Here is a 19,031-nt window from a genome sequence, read left to right on the forward strand (position 1 = left end):
GTTGGGCATCTGACTTCACTCAGGTCATGATCTCACAGATTGTGAGTTTGAGCCCCGTGTCAGGCCCTGTGCTGACAGCCCAGAGCCGGGAGCCTGCTTCAGATTCTGTGTCTCCCTCTCTCTCTGCACCTTCACCACTTGTGCTATCTCTCTCTTCTTCAAAAATAAAGAAACATCAAAACATTTTTTTAGAAAGAGTCTCTTATGGTTTGCCTCCCTGTCATTTTTTATCCTACTCAGTGGAAAAAAAAGAATGAAATCTTGCTGTTTGCAACAACATGGATGGAACTAGAGTGTATTATGCTAAGTGAAATAAGTCAGTCAGAGAAAGACAAATATATGATCTCACTCATATATGGAATTTAAGAAACAAAACAGATGAACATAGACGAAGGGAATAAAAAATAGCATGTTAACAATTTCTAAGAGCTGGAGTTTTTTGTTTGTTTTTTATACGTTCCTTTTTTGAAGCTTTCTGTTAGTGAGTGGTAGGGTTTGTTTGTTTTTTTTTTTTTTAAGTTTTTAAGCTTTCTGTATTCTGCAGAGCCAGTTTACAGCTACTTGCTTTTTCCTGCTTGATGCTTGATTTTTTCTCTGTTCTTTAAAGGTTTGACAATTCTTGCCTGTTCATTTAAGAAGAAAGTACTAGAGGGGCGCCTGGGTGGCTCAGTCCGTTAAGTGTCTGACTTCGGCTCAGGCCATGATCTCACAGTCTGTGGGTTCCAGCCCCATGCTGGGCTGTGTGCTGACAGCTCACAGCCTGGAGCCTCCTTCGGATTCTGGGTCTCCCTCTATCTCGACTTACTCTCTGCTCTCCCTCCCCTGCTCGCACTTTGTCTCTGTCTCTGTCTCCAAAATAAATAAACATTTTTTAAAAAATTAAAAAAAAAAAGAAAGTACTAGAAAGCTGACTGGAAGGTCTGAAAGTGTGGGTGGAGCTTATGAAAAGAGTTTTGCTATCAGGTGATTTTGGCCGCGCCATTTGGCAAACCCCATGTCAGTATCTTCGGAGTTCCCCTCTGGGGCCAGCCCCCTTCAGAGAAGTCTCTTCCAATCTCTTGTATGGAGTGTTAACCTTGAACGACCAGTGTTCTGGGGGAACATGTACAAGGAGGTTGGGGGTCGGTGGTTTCTACATTCATCACACATACCATTGCTTAATTACCCTGTTTTCTGCACAGTTCCCCTGTTCTGTGCCCAATGTCTGCTGTTTTTTCTGCTTCAGTGTTCTGCTGTGGTGAGATGAGGGACAGCCATCAGCCCCGTGGTATGGATGAGGCAAGTGGTTGATGGATGTGGTTTTATTTTGTTTCATTTCTTTAAAAAAAAAACAAAAACAAAACAAAACAGCTGCCCCAGGCTTTGGCCTGCTATAACAGAATACTGTAGGCTATGTGGCGTAAACAAACATTTATCACAGTTCTGGCGGTTAGAGGTCTGAGATCAGGGGGCCCATAGTGTCGGGTTCTTGGTGAGGGCCCCCTTCCTGATTTACAGAGAGCCGGCCTCTTGCTATGTCCCCATGAGGCAGACAGCAGAGAAAGCAATGTCTGTGTCTTCTTATAAGGGCGCTAATAGTATTCATGATGGCTGCATTCTCACGACCTCTTCACCTCCCAAAGGCCCCATCTCCTAATACCATCACGTTGGGGGTTAGGATTTCAACATATAAATTTGGCAGGGAAGACACAAACGTTTAGTCCGTAACAGCAGCTTTTACCCAGTCCTTATTTTGGCCCCACCCTCTTTACCTCCACTTTTATTTTTATTTACGGATTTATTTTTAAATGTTTATTTTTGAGAGACAGAGGGCGCAAGTGGGAGAGGGGCAGGGAAAGAGGGAGACAGAGGATCCAAGGCAGGCTCCGAGCTGTCAGCACAGAGCTCCACGTGGGGCTTGAACTCAACGAACCGCGAGATCATGATCTGAGCCCAAGACAGACGCTTAGCTGACTGAGTCACCCAGGCGCTCCTACCTCCACTTTTAGAAGCACCCGGTGCTGCCATGTCTGGAACCTTTTGGACATTTTATGATATATAAATTAGATTGGTTCTGTTTTCCCTACTACGCACTTAGGATTCTGTTAAGATTTGACTTTCCATCAGCCTCTGGCTTCCAAAACATTGTTCTTGTTGTCATTTCTATTTTCCCTGTCCTCACGGGTTTGCACCTTTACCAGATTTTATTTACAGTAGTTTTAGTGGGGTTTCTTTCTGGAATTCCTTTGTTGTTTACCCAGAAATCACCCCAAAGTTTATCAAATATGATGAAGTCTATATCTAAGTTATGAAGAAGTTCTTAGCTACACACCAGAATAGCTACACTTAGAAAAACTGACAATACTAAGGGATGGTGAAAATGTGCAATAAAGTATCTGAATTCTCATACATTGCTGGAGGGAGTAGAAATTGGTACAACCATTTTGGAAAGCTATTTGACCATAAAACTAAATATACATTTAACCGATGACCCAGCCATCCCACTCCTAGGGATGTACCCAAGAGAAATAAGTACTTTTGTCCACATACAAGAATGATTTGTAGCAGCACTATTCATAATGACCTAAAACTGGAAACAACTAAAATATCCATTATTGGGAGAAATTGTGGTAGATATATCCATACAAGGAAATACTACAGAGCAGATAAAAAAAAAATTAACTACTGCTACATGCATACAGATAGATAAATCTCACAAATAATGATGTTGTATGAAGGGAGCTAGTCACAAAAGAGTACTTTATGATTCCGTTTATATGAAGTTCAGGAGCAGGCAAAACAGACCTATGGTGATGGAATCCAGAATAATGGTTTTTCTCTGAAGGGGGTGGTGTTATTGCCTGGAAGGCAGCATGAAAGAATCTTCAGGCCTGCTGGAAATGTCCTGTATCTTTGTTTCCTAACATTTGTTTTTGGGTTTTTTTTTTTTTTTGAGAGACAGAGAGAGGCAGAGCATGAGCAGGGGAGGGGCAGAGAGAGAGACACACACAGAATCCAAAACAGGCTCCAGGCTCTGAGTTGTCAGCACAGAACCCGATGCGGGGCTCGAACCCACGAACTGTGAGATTATGACCTGAGCCGCAGTTGGATGCTTAACCGACTGAGCCACCCAGGAGCTGCATCCTGTATCTTTTTTATAGGAGCATCCTGTGTAGAGTTGGATGTGCCTGGCCTGGGCAGGAAAGATGGGTGCTATAGTGAAGAAGTTGAAGGGTGGGTATATTTGCATACATTGAGGGAGAAAAGGATGAACCAACTCGGTTCATCATATTCCATCTGAAATGTGCTAATCCTCCAACTGCTCACTCTTTGGAACAAGTGTGTGTAATTAATGGTGCAGGAGTGTCCAAGGCTCGTGTGATGAGGAACATCTTTGCAGGCCTGATTGGAAAGAAGCAGGCTTAGACAGCTGTGATGTAAAGGGCCAAGACAACGTGCGTAAATTTAAACACTAAATGCAGATTAGCTATAGTTCCTTTTTTATGTTTATTTGAGAGAGAGAGAGAGAGAGAGAGAGAGAGAGAGAAGATAGGGGAAGGGCAGAGAGAGAGGGAGACACAGAATTCGAAGGAGACTCCAGGCTCTGAGCGGTCAGCACAAAGCCTGATGCGGGGCTCGAACCCACGAACCGCGAGATCGTGACCTGAGCCAGAGTTGGACGCTTAACTGACTGAGCCACCCAGGTGCCCCAGATTAGCTACATTTCAATGTTTGCACCCACTTGTAGTTTCACTTGGGCTTACTTTTTGGGAAATTCTCTCTTCCCGCTATTACCCCAGATCAGACCCTCACTCCTTTTCACCTAGAATTACTACACTGACCTCCTAACTAGTTTCGTGGCAAGTCTATCAATTCCTTCCATCAGTTTACTCCATCTTGTATATAACCCCGCCAGACTGACTTTGCTAAGATACTGCCTTGTTGATGCTATTCTTATTTAAATCAAAATGTCATCTTGGTATTCAAGTCCCTGGATGGAGAGATCTCTCTACCTATCTTACCTCATTTCTCCAGCAGGGATCCTCCATTCAATTCACTTCTGTGTTCTCCAGTATGTCAAGCTCATCCCTTCAGGTGGTTCTTCACCCTGGCTGCACTTAAGAATCACATGGGAAGGGGGTGCCCGGGTGGCTCAGTCGGTTAAGCATCCGACTCTTGATTTCAGCTCAGGTTATGATCTCATGGTCTGTGAGTTCCAGCTCCGCACAGAGCCTGCTGGGATTCTCTGTCTCCCTCTCTGTCTGCTCTTCTCCCGCTTACATGCTCTCTTTCAAAAATAAACATTTTTTTAAATAATCATATGGGAAGATTAACAATATCAACAACAAAAACCCAAACAAACAGAAAGCACCTCTTTTTCGGACTAAACCAAAAATGAATTCACATAAGAAAGGACAATCTTCATAGGTTACCAAGGAAGGAGGCTCCTGGTTAAACGTTGACTCCCGTAACCCACTCTTATTTGTCTGAGATTGGTATTTCTTTTGCTTTGGCAGACTATTTCCTTTGACACTTGAAACCCTGAGAGATTCCCGAGAGAATGAGACCTGCAAGCAGGATGTTTCTTGGGAGACATTCCTGAAGGGTGGCAAGGATCAGAAACAGGCTCCAGTGGTGGGGCCACTCAACATCAACTCAGTTCAACCTAATTTGTATTTTTGCTTTGGGGTGGTAAGGAATCAATCAAACAACAAAGGTCAAGAGACTCCTGTATCTTGTATCTCTCCAGAGAGACTTCTGCAGCAGAAATCTGAAAACGATTTCTTTCAAAGTCAGGTATTTCTTCATGTGCCCAGCTCTTTGCCAGCCCATGGTATTACAGGAGGCTCAGAAGCAGATATACATATACACCTATATTTAGTACAGATGTGTCCAAGTATACTTTCTTCTTTATGGCCAACAGTCCTACCTTAGCTGTGACTTCAACGTTCCTTGGGATCGGGCACTCTAACGCCCACATTCTGTGTGGAATGGTGAATGGCACACATCAACCCAGGGCAGTAGTAACGTAGCTCGCCAAGAAGGGGGTAGGGGACAGGGCCAGAGAGGGAAGTCGGGAAGTCTTTCTGCCCAGACAGTGACTGTTGGAAGCAAGAACAACTTGAAGGAGTTAAGATCTGTCCAGTTGGATCCCCAGCCTTCCTCTGGGAAGGAATTCTAATCCAGATCTGCCTTTCATTAGCCATCAGGATTCCTGAAGGTGAGAGAATTAACCTCTCACAGGGAGTCTGAGTGAAGGAAAGGAGTCTTCTGTTTCATTTCAGCAGGAGCCTCTGCTTGGTCTGCAAGAGGTCCCTTGGGTGCTCTTTGCTTCTGGATTCTTCCCTTGTGCTTATGATGGAAATAAGAGCTCCCTCGATCCCATCTCCCAGGGTTGTGGGAGGTCTCAGTTGGCCTTTGGTTTTGCTCAGAGAAGAAAAACTCCAAACGGGCCTGGAGCTATGGGGATTCAGCATCGTGTCTCCAGGAAGAAGGCTGTGACTTTATCCTCTTAAAACTTTGTAACTTTCTCTCTTTAAAGTTTTTACTTCTTTTTAAAAAAATTTTTTAATGTTTATTTATTTTTGAGAGAGACAGAGTGCGGGGGGGGGGGGCGGGGGGAGAGGGAGACACAGAATTCGAAACAGGCTCCAGGCTCTGAGCTGTCAGCACAGAGCCCGACGCAGAACTCGAACTCACAAACCACAAGATCATGACCTGAGCTGAAGTCAGATGCTTAACCAACTGAGCCACCCAGGCGCCCCTCTCTTTAAAGTTTTTTTAATTTAATTTAATTTAATTTAATTTAATTTAATTTAATTTTAATTAATTTATTTTTTAATGTAATTTATTGTCAAATTGGCTTCCATACAACACCCAGTGCTCATCCCAACAGGTGTCCTCCTCAATGCCCATCACTCACTTTCCCCTCTCCCCCAACCCCCATCAACCCTCAGTTTTTTCTCTGTATATAAGAGTCTCTTATGGTTTGCCTCCCTCCCTCTCTGTAACTTTTTTTTTTTTAAGTTTTTAAACATGGATTGGGCACTGGACTCTTCTTGGATAATAGACATTTCTGTGGCAAGGCCCTCTTAGGTTCCAATGAAGTTTCTTCTGTCTTAAAGCACGGCACTTAATCTGCCATACTTTTAAGCCCTGTCCTGTTTAGTATTGCTACGTGGCTACAGGGCAGGCATGAGGAAGATCTTGTGCCATCAGTGCACAATATCAGCCTATGGGGGTGAATTAGAAGCTGAACTGTGAGCTGAAGACTAAGTGTATAGGAATTTGGAAAAGGGACAGATCCTTTCAAGCCTCGGTTGTCTGGGAAGGCTTCCTTGGAACCTCCAGTCTGAGCCTGATGCTGAGGAGGCCAGAGTGACTCTCACCGGCTTCTAGCTAATAACAAAGAGGGCATATTCATCTGTAGCAGCATCCCTCCTGTGCCCATCAACCTGCAAGAACAAAGTGGGGTGAGAGCAACAGCAATCTCATAGCTTCACATTCTAGACCAGAGATCTCTCAGAGATTCCAGGTGTGCCTGAGATAGCAATGCCCTCTGCCCTTCAGGTGGTTGCTTTCTTGTTCATTGATCCTGGGGCATCCTGCGTGTTACTGATGTGTGCTATGTGGTGAAAGCTCGTGGAAATACTCTTCTGGATACAGCCCTCTTCCTGGAAGGCATTGGAAACACGGGGTCACAATTCTTTGCTTTCACGCATGCGGTCCCAGGCAGACTGAGCCACCCAGGTGCCCCAATGTTTATTTTTGACAGAGAGAGAGAGACAGAGACAGAGACAGAGACAGAGTGAGAGCGGGGAAGTGCCACAGAGAGACCGAGACACAGAATCTGAGGCAGGCTCAAGGCTCTGAGCTGTCAGCACAGAGCCTGATGTAGGGCTTGAACTCATGAACCATGAGATCATGACCTGAGCCAAAGCTGGATAGTTAACTGACTGAGCCGCCCAATATATACAAATATTGAATCATTATGGTGTAAATCTGAAACTAATATGTCAATTCTGTTTCAATTTAAAAAAAAAAAAGAAAACATTTCATGAATGGATGACTGAAAAAGTCTAGACCTTGGAGAACGAGTAAAATTTGGATAATATGGAAGGGTTAAAACTTTACAAGGAGGGGGCACCTGGATGGCTCAGTCGGTTAATCATCCCACTTCAGCTCAGGTCATGAACTTGCAGTCCATGGGTTTGAGCCCCATGTTGGGCTCTGTGCTGACAGTTCAGAGCCTGGGGCCTGCTTCGGATTCTGTGTCTCCCTTTCTCTCGGCCCCTCCCCCACTCATGCTCTCTCTCTCCCTCTCTCTCTCTCTCTCTCTCAAAAATAAATAAACATTAAAAAAAAAGTTTGCAGGGAACAACGACAGAAAAAGTCCCACCCGGTCATGGTGTGTGCCAGGCGCAATTTGGAAAATCAGCTGAGGGGCCCAGAACTGTGTTTTGAGGCAGTGGGAAATTAGCAAGCCCCATCATGCCTATTTAGCATAATGCTGGATGAATGAAGAGCCACTGAAGCATTATTGCCCCAAAACAAAGCCAAAATGAAAACAAACACATGGTAGTTGATACAACTGGTCTTGATTTTTCTCCTAGCATCTAATTATAAGTCAAGCTGCTCCTACTCACTGGGGCCCCGATTCCAGTGATTCCTAAATGTTCCCAGATCATCTTCCAGCTCAGAGGCCCGCCCTGAAATCCCTCAGGATGGAGGGGTGAAGGGAGGTGAGTCCTGTCGTTTTGCTTGCCCATATGTTGTGGATATTGCTTCCCACTTGGAGAAAGGGTTCAAGTAGTTATTTCCTACTCAAGGCATCTCAAGTGTCGGACCCTCAGGGACATTTGCCGTGAGCTCTCTAAGGTTGAGTTGAATGCTCCTCTTATGGGTTCCACACACCACATGCTTATTGTTAATGAGGAAATAAGCCCAGCTGACATTGAGCATCTAATATGTTCATGGCACTAGGCTAAGTGTTTTACATGCATTATCTTATTCAACCTTTGCCACAAAATCCTATAGTAAGCACTTTAAAAAAATTTTTTTAATGTTTATTTATTTTTGAGAGAGAGAGACAGACAGAGTGCGAGTGGGGAAGGGGCAGAGAGAGGGAGGCACAAAATCCGAAGCAGGCTCCAGGCTCTGAGTTATCAGCACAGAGCTCGACACAGGGCTCAAACTCACGAACCGTGAGGTCATGACCTGATCCCAAGTCGGACGCTTAGCCGACTGAGCCACCCAGGCAGCTCTATAGTAAGCACTTTTTAAAAGATATTTTTAAGTGTATTTACTTATTTACTTGTTTTGCGACAGTGCGAGAGCACGAGTCGGGGAGGAGCAGAGAGAAAGAGGAGAGAGAAAATCCCAAGCAGGCTCTGAGCTGTCAGCGCAGAGCCAGGTTTGGGGCTCCATCTCACCAACAGTGAGATCATGACCTGAGCAGAAATCAAGATTCGGATGCTCAACCTACTGAGCCACCCAGGCACTCCTATAATAAGCACTTTTATTATTATTGCCATTTTACAGAAGAGGAAACTGAGGGACAGCTCAGGGTAACAGCTGGGAGGTGGCCAAGCCAGGACTAAAATGCCAATTTATCTGAGGCTGGAGTTCTTGCTCTTTTCTTTTCTTTTCTTTTCTAGTTTATTTATTTATTTTGAGAGAGAGAGAGAGAGAGAGAGAGAGAAAGCGTGAGTGGGGGAGTGGCAGAGAGAGAGAGAGAGAATCCTAAGCAGACTCTGTGCTGTCAGTGCAGAGCCCAATGTGGGGCTTGAACTTACGAATGGTGAGATCATGACCTGAGCTAAAGGCAGACAACCAACTGGCCCACCCAGGTGCCCGGCCCCTGCTTTTTACAGTTTATTTGTTGGATCTGCTGCTCTTAAAGACTGGGCTTTACTATTTGCCTCTAATAGGGTCTTTACCAACACCCTGCTGCAATGGTCTAGGTAACCCCTGAACCCTAGAAAGTTAGCTCTATCATGGGAGGAAGCAGATCTCCTGTAGATCCCCCCTGCCTAACCATCTAAATAAAGCAGGTCCTGGCACAGAAACTGGCATTAAAGGTTCCGGTTGAAAAACATTCTGCACAAAGAGAAAACAAAACCCTAGGCTTCCACCAGGTGGCGGCGTGGGAGTCCAAGAGAAACGTGCCCTCAGGACTCTTCCGTTCCCACTCCTTTCCCACAGAATGTCCCAAGCATTCTCACTGTTTTCTTTCCCTTTCCAGAGAAAAGCGAGTTGGTGGGAGAAACAGTTTTGAGATAATGTTCAGGCATGTCTTGACACACATCTGACAATTTAATTTATGACCTGATGCTTTGGCCCCAAAGGGAAGGTTGATTCTACTCCACCCTTTCAGATTTATGCACTTCTTTGAAAGACCTCAAAGTGGTTTGCAGACTCTTGTCACCAACGAAAAGTCAGAAATAAAATCTGAATTGCACAAATCATTGAAGAAGGCTGTGCTGTGGAGTAGAAAGTCTCCCTGGCTGGATTCAGATGACTCTGCCATGAACTAATGGGGGACTCGAGGCAAGTCCCTTCTCTCTGGACCTCCATATCCTCAGCTGAAAAATAAGGAGGTGAGATGAGGCTTCTAACACAGAAGTTTTCCACCCCTCCACCCCCCCACCCTACCAGCCTCTGTACAAAGGACATTATACAGCAGCATTATAGCATGGCAGTAATAAAGATTAAGGACTCTGGTTCAAGTTTCAGCTTGGCCACCTACAAGCTCTGGGGTTTGGGGCAAGTTACTTAACCTCTCTGGGCCTCAGTTTCCTCATCTGTATAATGGGAATGGTCCTGTACGTCCCTCACAGGGTTCTTGCAAGGACTGAGTGAGGTATAAAGTCTTATCCCAGTGCTTGGCACGCAGCTATTCACTGAATAGCTTTCACTGAAAACTATTGTCACACAGAACTGACTCTCGCGTTTTAGCAACTCTATCTACACTTAGTTTGGATGTGCATTTAGTAATCAGCAAAGTAGGGGGAAGGCTTTAAGTAATAAACCATAGTCAGGCTTGGCCCTTTCAGAAGTGTAAGGGCAAGTGCGTTTCGTGAGTACAAAGCAAGGCTAAAAGTAACCACAATCAATTGGAATCCTCATACATTGTTGGTAGGAGTATACAAGATACAAACACTTTGGGAAACAGTCTGGCTGTGTCTTCCAAAACTCTTTTTCCTATGACCCAGCATTTCTACCCCTAGGTATTTACCCAAGAAAAAGGAAAACATATGTCCACAAAAACACTTGTAAGAAAACATTCTTAGCAGCTTTGCTTTTTTAAAAAAAGATTTTATTTTTAAGCACTCTCTACACCCAGCATGGGTGCTCAAATTCACAACCCCGAGATCGAGAATCACATACACTATAAGCTGAGCCAGCCAGGCACCCCACAGATTTACTTTTAATAGCAAAAACTGGACGTCCATCAGCAGGAGAAGGGAGAATGGATAAGCAAACTGAGCTATGATCACAACATGGAGTACCACTTGGCAATCAAAAGGAGTAAACCACTGGGGCGCCTGGGGAGCTCAGTCGGTTAAGCATCTGACTGTTGATTTTGGCTCAGTTCATGATCTCACAGTTCGTGAGATCGAGCCCCATCTTGGGCTCTACGCTGATAGCACGGAGCCTGCTTGGGATTCTCTCCCTCTCCCTTTGCCCCTCTCCCCCTTGTGCTCTCTCGCCCTCAAAATAAAGAAATAAACAAACAAATCAATGAAAGGGGCTAAATACTGTATATACAATGACAGGGATGATTCTCAAAAACATCAGGCTGAGTAAAAGAAGTCTTATACAAAAGAATTCATACTATATGTTTCCCTTTATATGAAGGTCTGTAACAGGCCAAACCAACTAATGATGGGAAAAAAATCAGAAAAGCAGTTGCCTCTGGGGGTGAAGGGAAGGGAAAATCTGAGAAGGGATAAGAGGAAGACTTCTTGAGAGATGATAGTGTTCTATATCTTAGTAGGTGGTTAAGTTACACCGTTACATTTGTCAAAACTCAGCAAAGGTACAATTAATGCTTGTGCATTTCATCTTATGTATATTTTACCTCAAAAGGAAAACAAGAATAAGCGAATATTGAATTGAAGTTAAGGATAGGCATGTGGAAAGTGCTTAGGAGTGGGGACGTGTACTGGTGTCTGCAGTTTCAAAAAGACAAAAAGACAATGGACAAACGGAGAGATGGATAGCTGATGGATGAATAAAGGCTAGGATAGGAAAACATTAGTGGTGGAATCTAGCCAGTAAGTAACAAGGTACCCACTGGAAAATTCTTCCAACTTTGCTGTGTGTTTCAAATTTCTCTTAATGAAGTTTTTCTTTTTGGAAAAAAAAAAATGTAACCACAAGGTTTTGTATCCTGCATGGAGTGATTTTTTTTTTTTTTTTTTTTTTTTTTTTTTTTTTTTTTTTTTAACAAATGTAAAAAGGCTTCATTGGAGGAAGGCAGACCACAAACCTAGGTAAATATTTCCTGAGCACCTGTGATACACCAGGCACCGTGCCAGACTAGGCCAAGGCTACAAAGAGGAAGAACACAGCACTTGCCCTCGAAGGGTCTGTAGGGACCATCTGACAAACACACATGTACTGTCATCTTACACGGTGGAGATGCTAAGGCGAGTGAAATTTCATCTAGTAGAAAAAGTGTCTTAATTGTTCTTACCACAAAAAAGAAGTGATAAGTATGGAACGTGATTGACGTGTTAACTAACACGACAGTGGCAATCATATTGCAATATATAAATATATCGAATCAACACACTATATACCCTGAACTTACATAAGGTTATATGTCAATTATATCTCAATTACAAAATAGTAACTAACAAAGGAAAAGTGCCTGGCATTGAAGACATGTGGGTAGTTATTGCTGCAAATATGATTGGAAGGCATTTCCAAGCCAGAACCCACAGAGAGTCTCTCGAAGGCCACACTAAGGTGATAATTTGGTGATCCAGTGGGGCCCATTCAAGAATTTTAAGCCAACAAGTAACATCCTTGGAAAATTGCTGGGAGAAAGGGGGCAGCTGCAATAGATATCTTTGCTTTAGAGGGGTTGGCGGGCAAGGGAGTTTTTCATGTACCTTCGATGAGCAGAGGGAACTGATGGAAGCTCCCATGGGGCGGAGGGCAGTTCAGAATGACCCAGGGCACAAAGGGATGAGATTCTGGTTTCACCCACATGGAAACAGGCAGCTGTTTAGTCTATGCCCCTCTCTTCCTTCTTTGCTCCATGATGTTGTGGCTCTGTAAGGCTATTATGGTTATTTACAGCTCGCATCTATTCTTTTTTTTTTTTTAAGTTTTTATTTACTTAAGTAATCTCTACATATACAATGTGGGGCTCCAACTCACAACCCTGAGATCAAGAGTTTCATGCTCCTGTTAGTGGGAATGCAAACTGGTGCAGCCGCTCTGGAAAACAGCATGGGGGTTCCTCAAAAAATTAAAAATAGAACTACCCTACAATCCAGCAGTTGCACTACTAGAAATTTATCCAAAGGATTAAAAAATGCTGATTGGAAGGGGCACATGCACCCCAATGTTTATAGCAGTGCTATGAACAATAGCCAAATTATGGAAAGAGCACAAATGTCCACTGACTGATGAATGGATAAAGAAGATGTGGTGTATATATACACAATGGAATATTACTCCGTGATGAAAAAGGACGAAATCTTGCCATGTGCAACAACGTGGATGGAACTGGAGGGTATTATGCTAAGGGAAAAAAGTCAGTCAGAGAAAGTCAGATATCATATGATTTCACTCATGTAGAATTTGAGAAACACAACAGATGAATATAGGGGAAAAGAAGGAAAAATAAGATAAAAACAGAGACGGAGGCAAACCATAAGAGACTCTTAAATACAGAGAACAAACTGAAGGTTGATGGGGGTGGGTTAAGTGGGTGATTGGGCATTAAGGAGGGCATTTTTCGGGATGAGCACTGGGTGTTGTAAGAGATGAATCACTGGTTTCTATTCCTGAAGTCAAGACCACACTGTATGTGAACTAGAGATTTAAAAAAAAAAAAAAAGTTTTCTGCTTTTCTGACTGAGACAGCCAGGCGCCCCTGGCCAGCATCTATTCTGATTGTTAGTCTACTCTGAATGGTCAGTGCCCAAGACATAATGATGTTAAACATTTTTTTTTAATTTTTAACGTTTGTTTATTTTTGAGAGAGAGAGAGAAAGAGTGCGAGTGGGGCAGGGACAGATAGAGGAGACACAGAATCTGAAGCAGGGTCCAGGCTCTGAGCTGTCAGCACAGAGCCCCATGTGGGGCTAGAACCCACGAACGATGAGATCATGACCTGAGCTGAAGTTGCACACTTAACCGACTGAGCCACCCAGGCGCCCTGCTGTTAAATATTTTTAACATCACTCCTACCCACCTCATAGGGTTGCTGCAAGGTTAATTAATATAATGTACGTAATCTGCCCAGCACATGCTAAGTCTTCAATAAATGAGGTCAGGGAACCATATCTGATGCTCCAGTTTGTGGCTTGGATGTAGGGTGACCTCAGCACAAGCCCACCAAGACCCCCAATAGTCTCTAAAGAAGGCACTTGAAGCCCCTGAGGGCCCATTCCAACTCACATATATTGTGATCTTTATCAAACCCATCTCCACCCCACCCCCCACCCAAATTCTATGCATATTCCTATGGAACAACTGAGAAGCCCCAGTTGGACCCAGTCAGTCTCTCATTTATTCTCCTCTGTCTTTTGAGAATGGATCTGCTGTGGCGGCTGGCAGGCCACACCCTCAAGAGGGTGCCACCAGGAGCACGTAGGGCGGGTTGCCAAAAAGGTGAGCTCAGACCACCTGAGATCTTCCTTTTTTAAAAAAATGTTTATTTATTCATGAGAGAGAGTGTGTATGTGCGTATGTGAGTTCGGAGCGAGGGAGAGAGAGAGAGGGAGACAGAGGATCTGAAGCAGGCTCTGCAGCAGAGAGCCTGATGCGGGGCTCGAACTCATGAACCGTTGAGATCATGACCTGAGCTGAAATTGGACACTTAACTGACTGAGCCACCCAGGAGCCCCTGGGCTTTTCCTTTCTCAAACAAGGCTTTGGGCTCTAGTGATTAAAGTTTGGGTCCAGAGTCAGAATTCTCTCCAAGCCAGAATTCTGATGAGACTTCAAGCCCACTGCTCATTTCACTCCAGATCCTTGTGCCCCCTGCTTTTTTGCAGTTCACAAAGCGGCTGTGTTATGAAGCCACAGATAGTTCACCAATGTGACTCGTTCATCCGTGTGTCTCAGGCTCAGCACAGTACCTTGCCCAGTGGAACATGTGATAAATACATGTGATAAATATTTCTTGAACGCATGAATGAATGAATGATTCTGTCTCAGTCTGTACTTCAGGCTTCATGAAGACTTCTTTCTTCCCCTTCCTCAGGGCCCTTTATGGGTTTGCCGGCCTTCTGGACTCTAACAGGGCTTACCATCTGTGCCCGTCCTTTGGCAAAGTTACTTCCCTCTGTCAACACACTCGATTGCCATCCAGGAAATAAGTGAGTTCTGGACGATAGATAAACAGATGATTATTTGACAGGTATGGGGTAGGTTTAGAAAGGGGGGGGTGGAAGGGTGGGGAGGAATGAGATCTAATCTTCATCTGATGGATTTGCAGTTTCATTAAGTGTGGTGGGGAAATGGGGTTGGCATCTCAGCCATTCAGGGCTGGCCTGGAACTGGGATCTGAAGGGATGCACAGCAGCCCCTTGAGTGAAAAGAAAGCCAGATCCCCCCCCCCCACCCCACACACAGACCGGTGGTTTTTTTCTGAGGGTTGGGCCTTTTTAAATTTTATGAGTAGTCTCCATTCCTGTCTCCACCCCCTTCTACACATCTCCCACTCCCCATTGCCAGTCTTCTGTAAGTTAGTGATGTGCCTTCCCTCTAGCAATTATTTCAATTAGCGGAATTAGAATTAGCTTTGTATGTATCCGTTGAAACATTATTTTGAATAGCAAAAGCCTGGAGATAACCAGAGATCTAACAATAAGAGCTAATTTACATATATAATGGAAGATCTATGGTCTTAAATACTGTGCAGATAGTACCATGATGTTATAAAAATAGTAATTGATATAGGAAAAATTCACAAGATGTTTTCCTTAAATGCTTATTTATTTATTTTTGAGAGAGAGAGAGAGAGACAGAGAGAGAATCCAAAGCAGGTTCCAGGCCCTCAGCTGTCAGTACGGAGCCCGACGTGGGGCTCAAACTCACCAACCTCAAGATCATGACCTGAGCTGAAGTCAGATGCTTAACCAACTGAGCCACCCAGGCACCCCACAAGATGTTAAGTGAACAGATAGGTTACCAAACAATGATGTGTGCACACACATGTGCATGCTATTGGTAATTTTTTTCTGGGCGTTTTTCTATTTTCTAGATTTTCTGTATTGAATGCTGGAGTCCGAGTTAAGGTACCACGAGGAGGGCTGCATGGTAAAGACTCTGAGAGTGCGAACAGAGGTATCAGACAAGGCTTCCTTCAGTCAGTGAATTTTGAGGAAGGTGAAAGGCACAGAGCATTGGAGAGGAACTCAGGGAAAATGCGGTTTTTCAGATTCAAGAGGGATGAAATGGCGCCCATTGGTGGTGAGGACCTCAGGCCTACCAAAGATTGGACTTCATGAAAGAAGCAATGGGGAACATCACTGAGTTTCTGAACATAGGGCTGAATTGATGGAAGTGGTATTGAAGAATTACACACCATCTCTGACTTAGGATGGCTTGACTTAAAATTCTTTGATGTTACGATAGTGCAAAACTGACCCACATTCTTAGAAACTGTACTTCCAGTTTTGAATTTGGATCTTTTCCTGGGCTAGCTGTATGTGGTATACGATTCGCTCTCATGACGCTGGGTAGTGGCAGTGAGTTGCATCACTGGGGTAAATAACCAATATGCTCTGTGTAACAGCCATTCTGATTTCAGTACAGTATTCAGTAAATTACACGAGACATCCAACACTTTATTATCAAATAGGCTTTGTGTTAGATGATTTTGCCCAACAGTAGGCTAATGTAAGAGTTATGAGCACTTCGAAGGTAGGCTATAGGCTAAGCTGTGATGTAGGTTGGGTATTAAACGCATTTTTGATTTAAGATATTTTCAACTTGTCATGGGTTTATGGTGGATTGGATTATAGGCAGGGAGATCTGCCAGGAGACTCTGCCGTTTGCATCTTTGACTTGAGGTAATGAGAGCTTGGATTAAGCTTGTGGCAATAAAACCAGAAAGGAAAGGGCTGATGGATCTGAGAAAGGATCAGAGCCAGAGATTCAAATTTGGCTAACTATATGGCAGGTGGTCGGCGAAACCATGTAAGGAGACACTTTCCAAGGAAATGGATGTTAAGAGAGAAAAGCTGAGGCCTGAGTCTTCAGGGATTCCAATAGTTAATGAGAGGAGGAAAGAAGAGGAGCCAGCAAAGGAGACTGAGAACGATGGGTCAGAGAGATAAGAAGCGAAACTTGAGAATGCAATGCCATGAGAGCCAAGGGTAGGACACTTACAGGAAAGAGTGGGTGGTTGATGGTATCAAATTCATCCTCGAGGTCAAAGACTTAAACTGAGCAGAGACCCTTGAATTTGGTCAGGAGGTCATTGGTGAACTTACAGAGAGTGGTTTGGCAAAATGTCCTGGATTTTAGAAGATTCCAGGGAAGAGAGAGGTGGAGAAATGGAAGCAGCTCATGGATGCCATCCATGTGACAAGAGTAATGTGTTAGGACTGAGAAGAACAAGGTCAAACTTGCTCACTCCAGTCCTGCTTCTTAACTGAACTTGTTTCCTTTTCTGAAAACGGGAATAATTCTATTAGCTCATGAGGCTGTTGAAAGTACAATACAAATTTAACGATTATTTTTATGCTACAGTGAAGGGGCTTCTTCCTTACCTCCCCTCACCCTACCCCCCAACCCTAGACATTTCTGGGCATGATGTAACAGATAAGAGGAGTCTGTCAGCTTATCAGTCCTGTCCCTAGGTTGATACTGTTTTGAGAATTTGCTAGGTATGTCCTCTGGCATTAGTCATGCCAAATCCCTTTAACAATTGTTCCCTCAGCCACTCTGAGGTGAGGACACTGAGGCAAGGTGGTTAGGAGGGAGTCAGTGGTCAGGGCCACATGGAATGTTTCTGAGTCCTGCAGAAGCTGGTAAGAACGGCTTTGTTTGAGACCCTGGATATAGTGCCCTGGGGTGCCAACCTCACCCCAACACACAGAAGACTGCAATCCCTGAAGGGTGGCTGGGGCAGAGGCACACGTAAACTCTCACTCTCTCTCTTTTAAACCTTCCTTTTTAAACCCGTGGCTCCTGCAGACTGAATGGTCCCTGGACCGAAAGGTCTTGAGTGGGCAGCTTGATTTTCAAGGTGTGCATAAGGGCATATCCTTTTTTTCATTCATTCTATTCTCACTGGACAACCAGATCTGATCAGCACTACCTCCTGTGTTTTTCTACTCACTGCCTACAAATTAATCCTTTGAGCATGCTTCTTTTGTGAAGCCCAGACCTTTTGTAGTTTAACATACTGTGGTCTGATCATTCGTCTTAGTGCCTTGTTTTCCCCTAAAAGAAAATACCCTCTGGGGAAAATATGGCTGCCCCACAAGCCCGCAGGGCCTAGACCTGTTACCAAGCCCTGGGGAGGCACGGGGCTGGGTGCTGACCTAACTGGATGTAGAGGCGGCAGGTGCACATATTTTCTAGAACTTGCACTTTTCAGATCCTGAGACGTCTAGAGAGTTTAGTCAATGGGCCTTCTTACGGCCTGTGTTCCTTTTAATGGAAGAGCTTGGTTTCATTTCTGGGAAGAGGGCTTGCCAGAGGGAAACAGGGTCATATCATGGATCGTATAGTCACATGCTAAGATGTATAGGCCTCTCTAAACACGTGATAGGAGGTCAGAGCAGGGGTACTTCCAAGGAGGCTCCTATATTGTCAGAAACCTTTCTGGAAGGCCAAGGGGTCGTCCTCTGCTTCAGTCACCAAATCCATCCTGAGCATCTTCAGAATAACACGCTCTCTCCTCCGGGCGCGGGGGACGGAATTAGGGCTGGAAAGATAGGCCAAGGTCCTGGTCTATGGGAGCAGGCGCCATCAGATGCGCGGGAGCCCTCTGGCCTGCCCCCGTTGCGGCAGAGCTGACGGAACCCTGGGGCATGGCTTGCCTTGGGGGGCCAGATGCTGTCTCTGGGCCAAAGCCGGGCCTGCAGGGCAGGTGGCCAGAACTTGGAAGGAATTCTCTTCCGCAGCCCAGGGTCCAGGCTTGGCCCCAGCAAGCCGCCCCGCCAGCCTCTGCCACATGCGGCCTCGCGAATTCCGCGCCCCCGCCCCTCCGCGCTTCTCCGGGCCTCGCCCCCTCCCTTGTCCCCTTCTCCTCCCCCCACCAGCTGTCCCCTTTCCCCAGAGCGCCGAGACAGCGGGAGCCTGGGAAGAGGCGGCCTCGGGCCGGAGGGGGCGTGGTGGGGAAGGGGAGGAGGGCGGGGGTGAGGGGATAAGGAGGCCCGCGCGGCCCGCGCCCCCAGCCACTGCCCGCCCGGGAGCCCGGGTGCCGCCGCCTCCCGCTCGCTTCCCCTCGCCCAGGGGGGAAAGGTCAGCAGCGTCCTGGAGCCGCCGTGTCACTCCCCGACAGCCATGAACTGCAGCGAGAGCCAGCGGCTGCGCACCCTCCTCAGCCGCCTGCTGCTCGAGCTGCACCACCGGGGCAACGCCAGCGGCCTGGGCGCCGGCCCCGGCCCGAGCATGGGTATGGGGGTCGGGCCCGACCCGTTCGTGGGCCGCGAGGCGACCAGCGCCAAGGGCGACGACGCCTATCTCTACATCCTGCTCATCATGATCTTCTACGCCTGCCTGGCCGGGGGCCTCATCCTGGCCTACACCCGCTCCCGCAAGCTCGTCGAGGCCAAGGACGAGCCGGCCCAGGCCTGCGCGGCGCACGAGTGGGCCGCCGCCGACGCCGAGACTGCGGCCGGCTCGCC

General features: G+C 45.7%; 1 protein-coding gene across 1 annotated transcript in view; it reads left to right on the forward strand.

Moving 5' to 3' along the window:
• The first annotated feature begins 18,532 nt into the window (after positions 1 to 18,532).
• KCNE5 (potassium voltage-gated channel subfamily E regulatory subunit 5) overlaps positions 18,533 to 19,031 on the forward strand; it is a 1,210-nt gene continuing 711 nt past the window's right edge. The window contains exon 1 of the mRNA XM_040468431.1: positions 18,533 to 19,028. Coding sequence (XP_040324365.1) covers positions 18,688 to 19,028 — 341 coding nt within the window. The 5' untranslated portion in view covers positions 18,533 to 18,687. The remainder of the gene's footprint in view (positions 19,029 to 19,031) is intronic.

The sequence above is a fragment of the Herpailurus yagouaroundi genome, unplaced genomic scaffold (assembly GCF_014898765.1).
Source record: "Herpailurus yagouaroundi ecotype Mexico unplaced genomic scaffold, PumYag 67700, whole genome shotgun sequence".
Taxonomy (NCBI): Eukaryota; Metazoa; Chordata; class Mammalia; order Carnivora; family Felidae; genus Herpailurus; species Herpailurus yagouaroundi.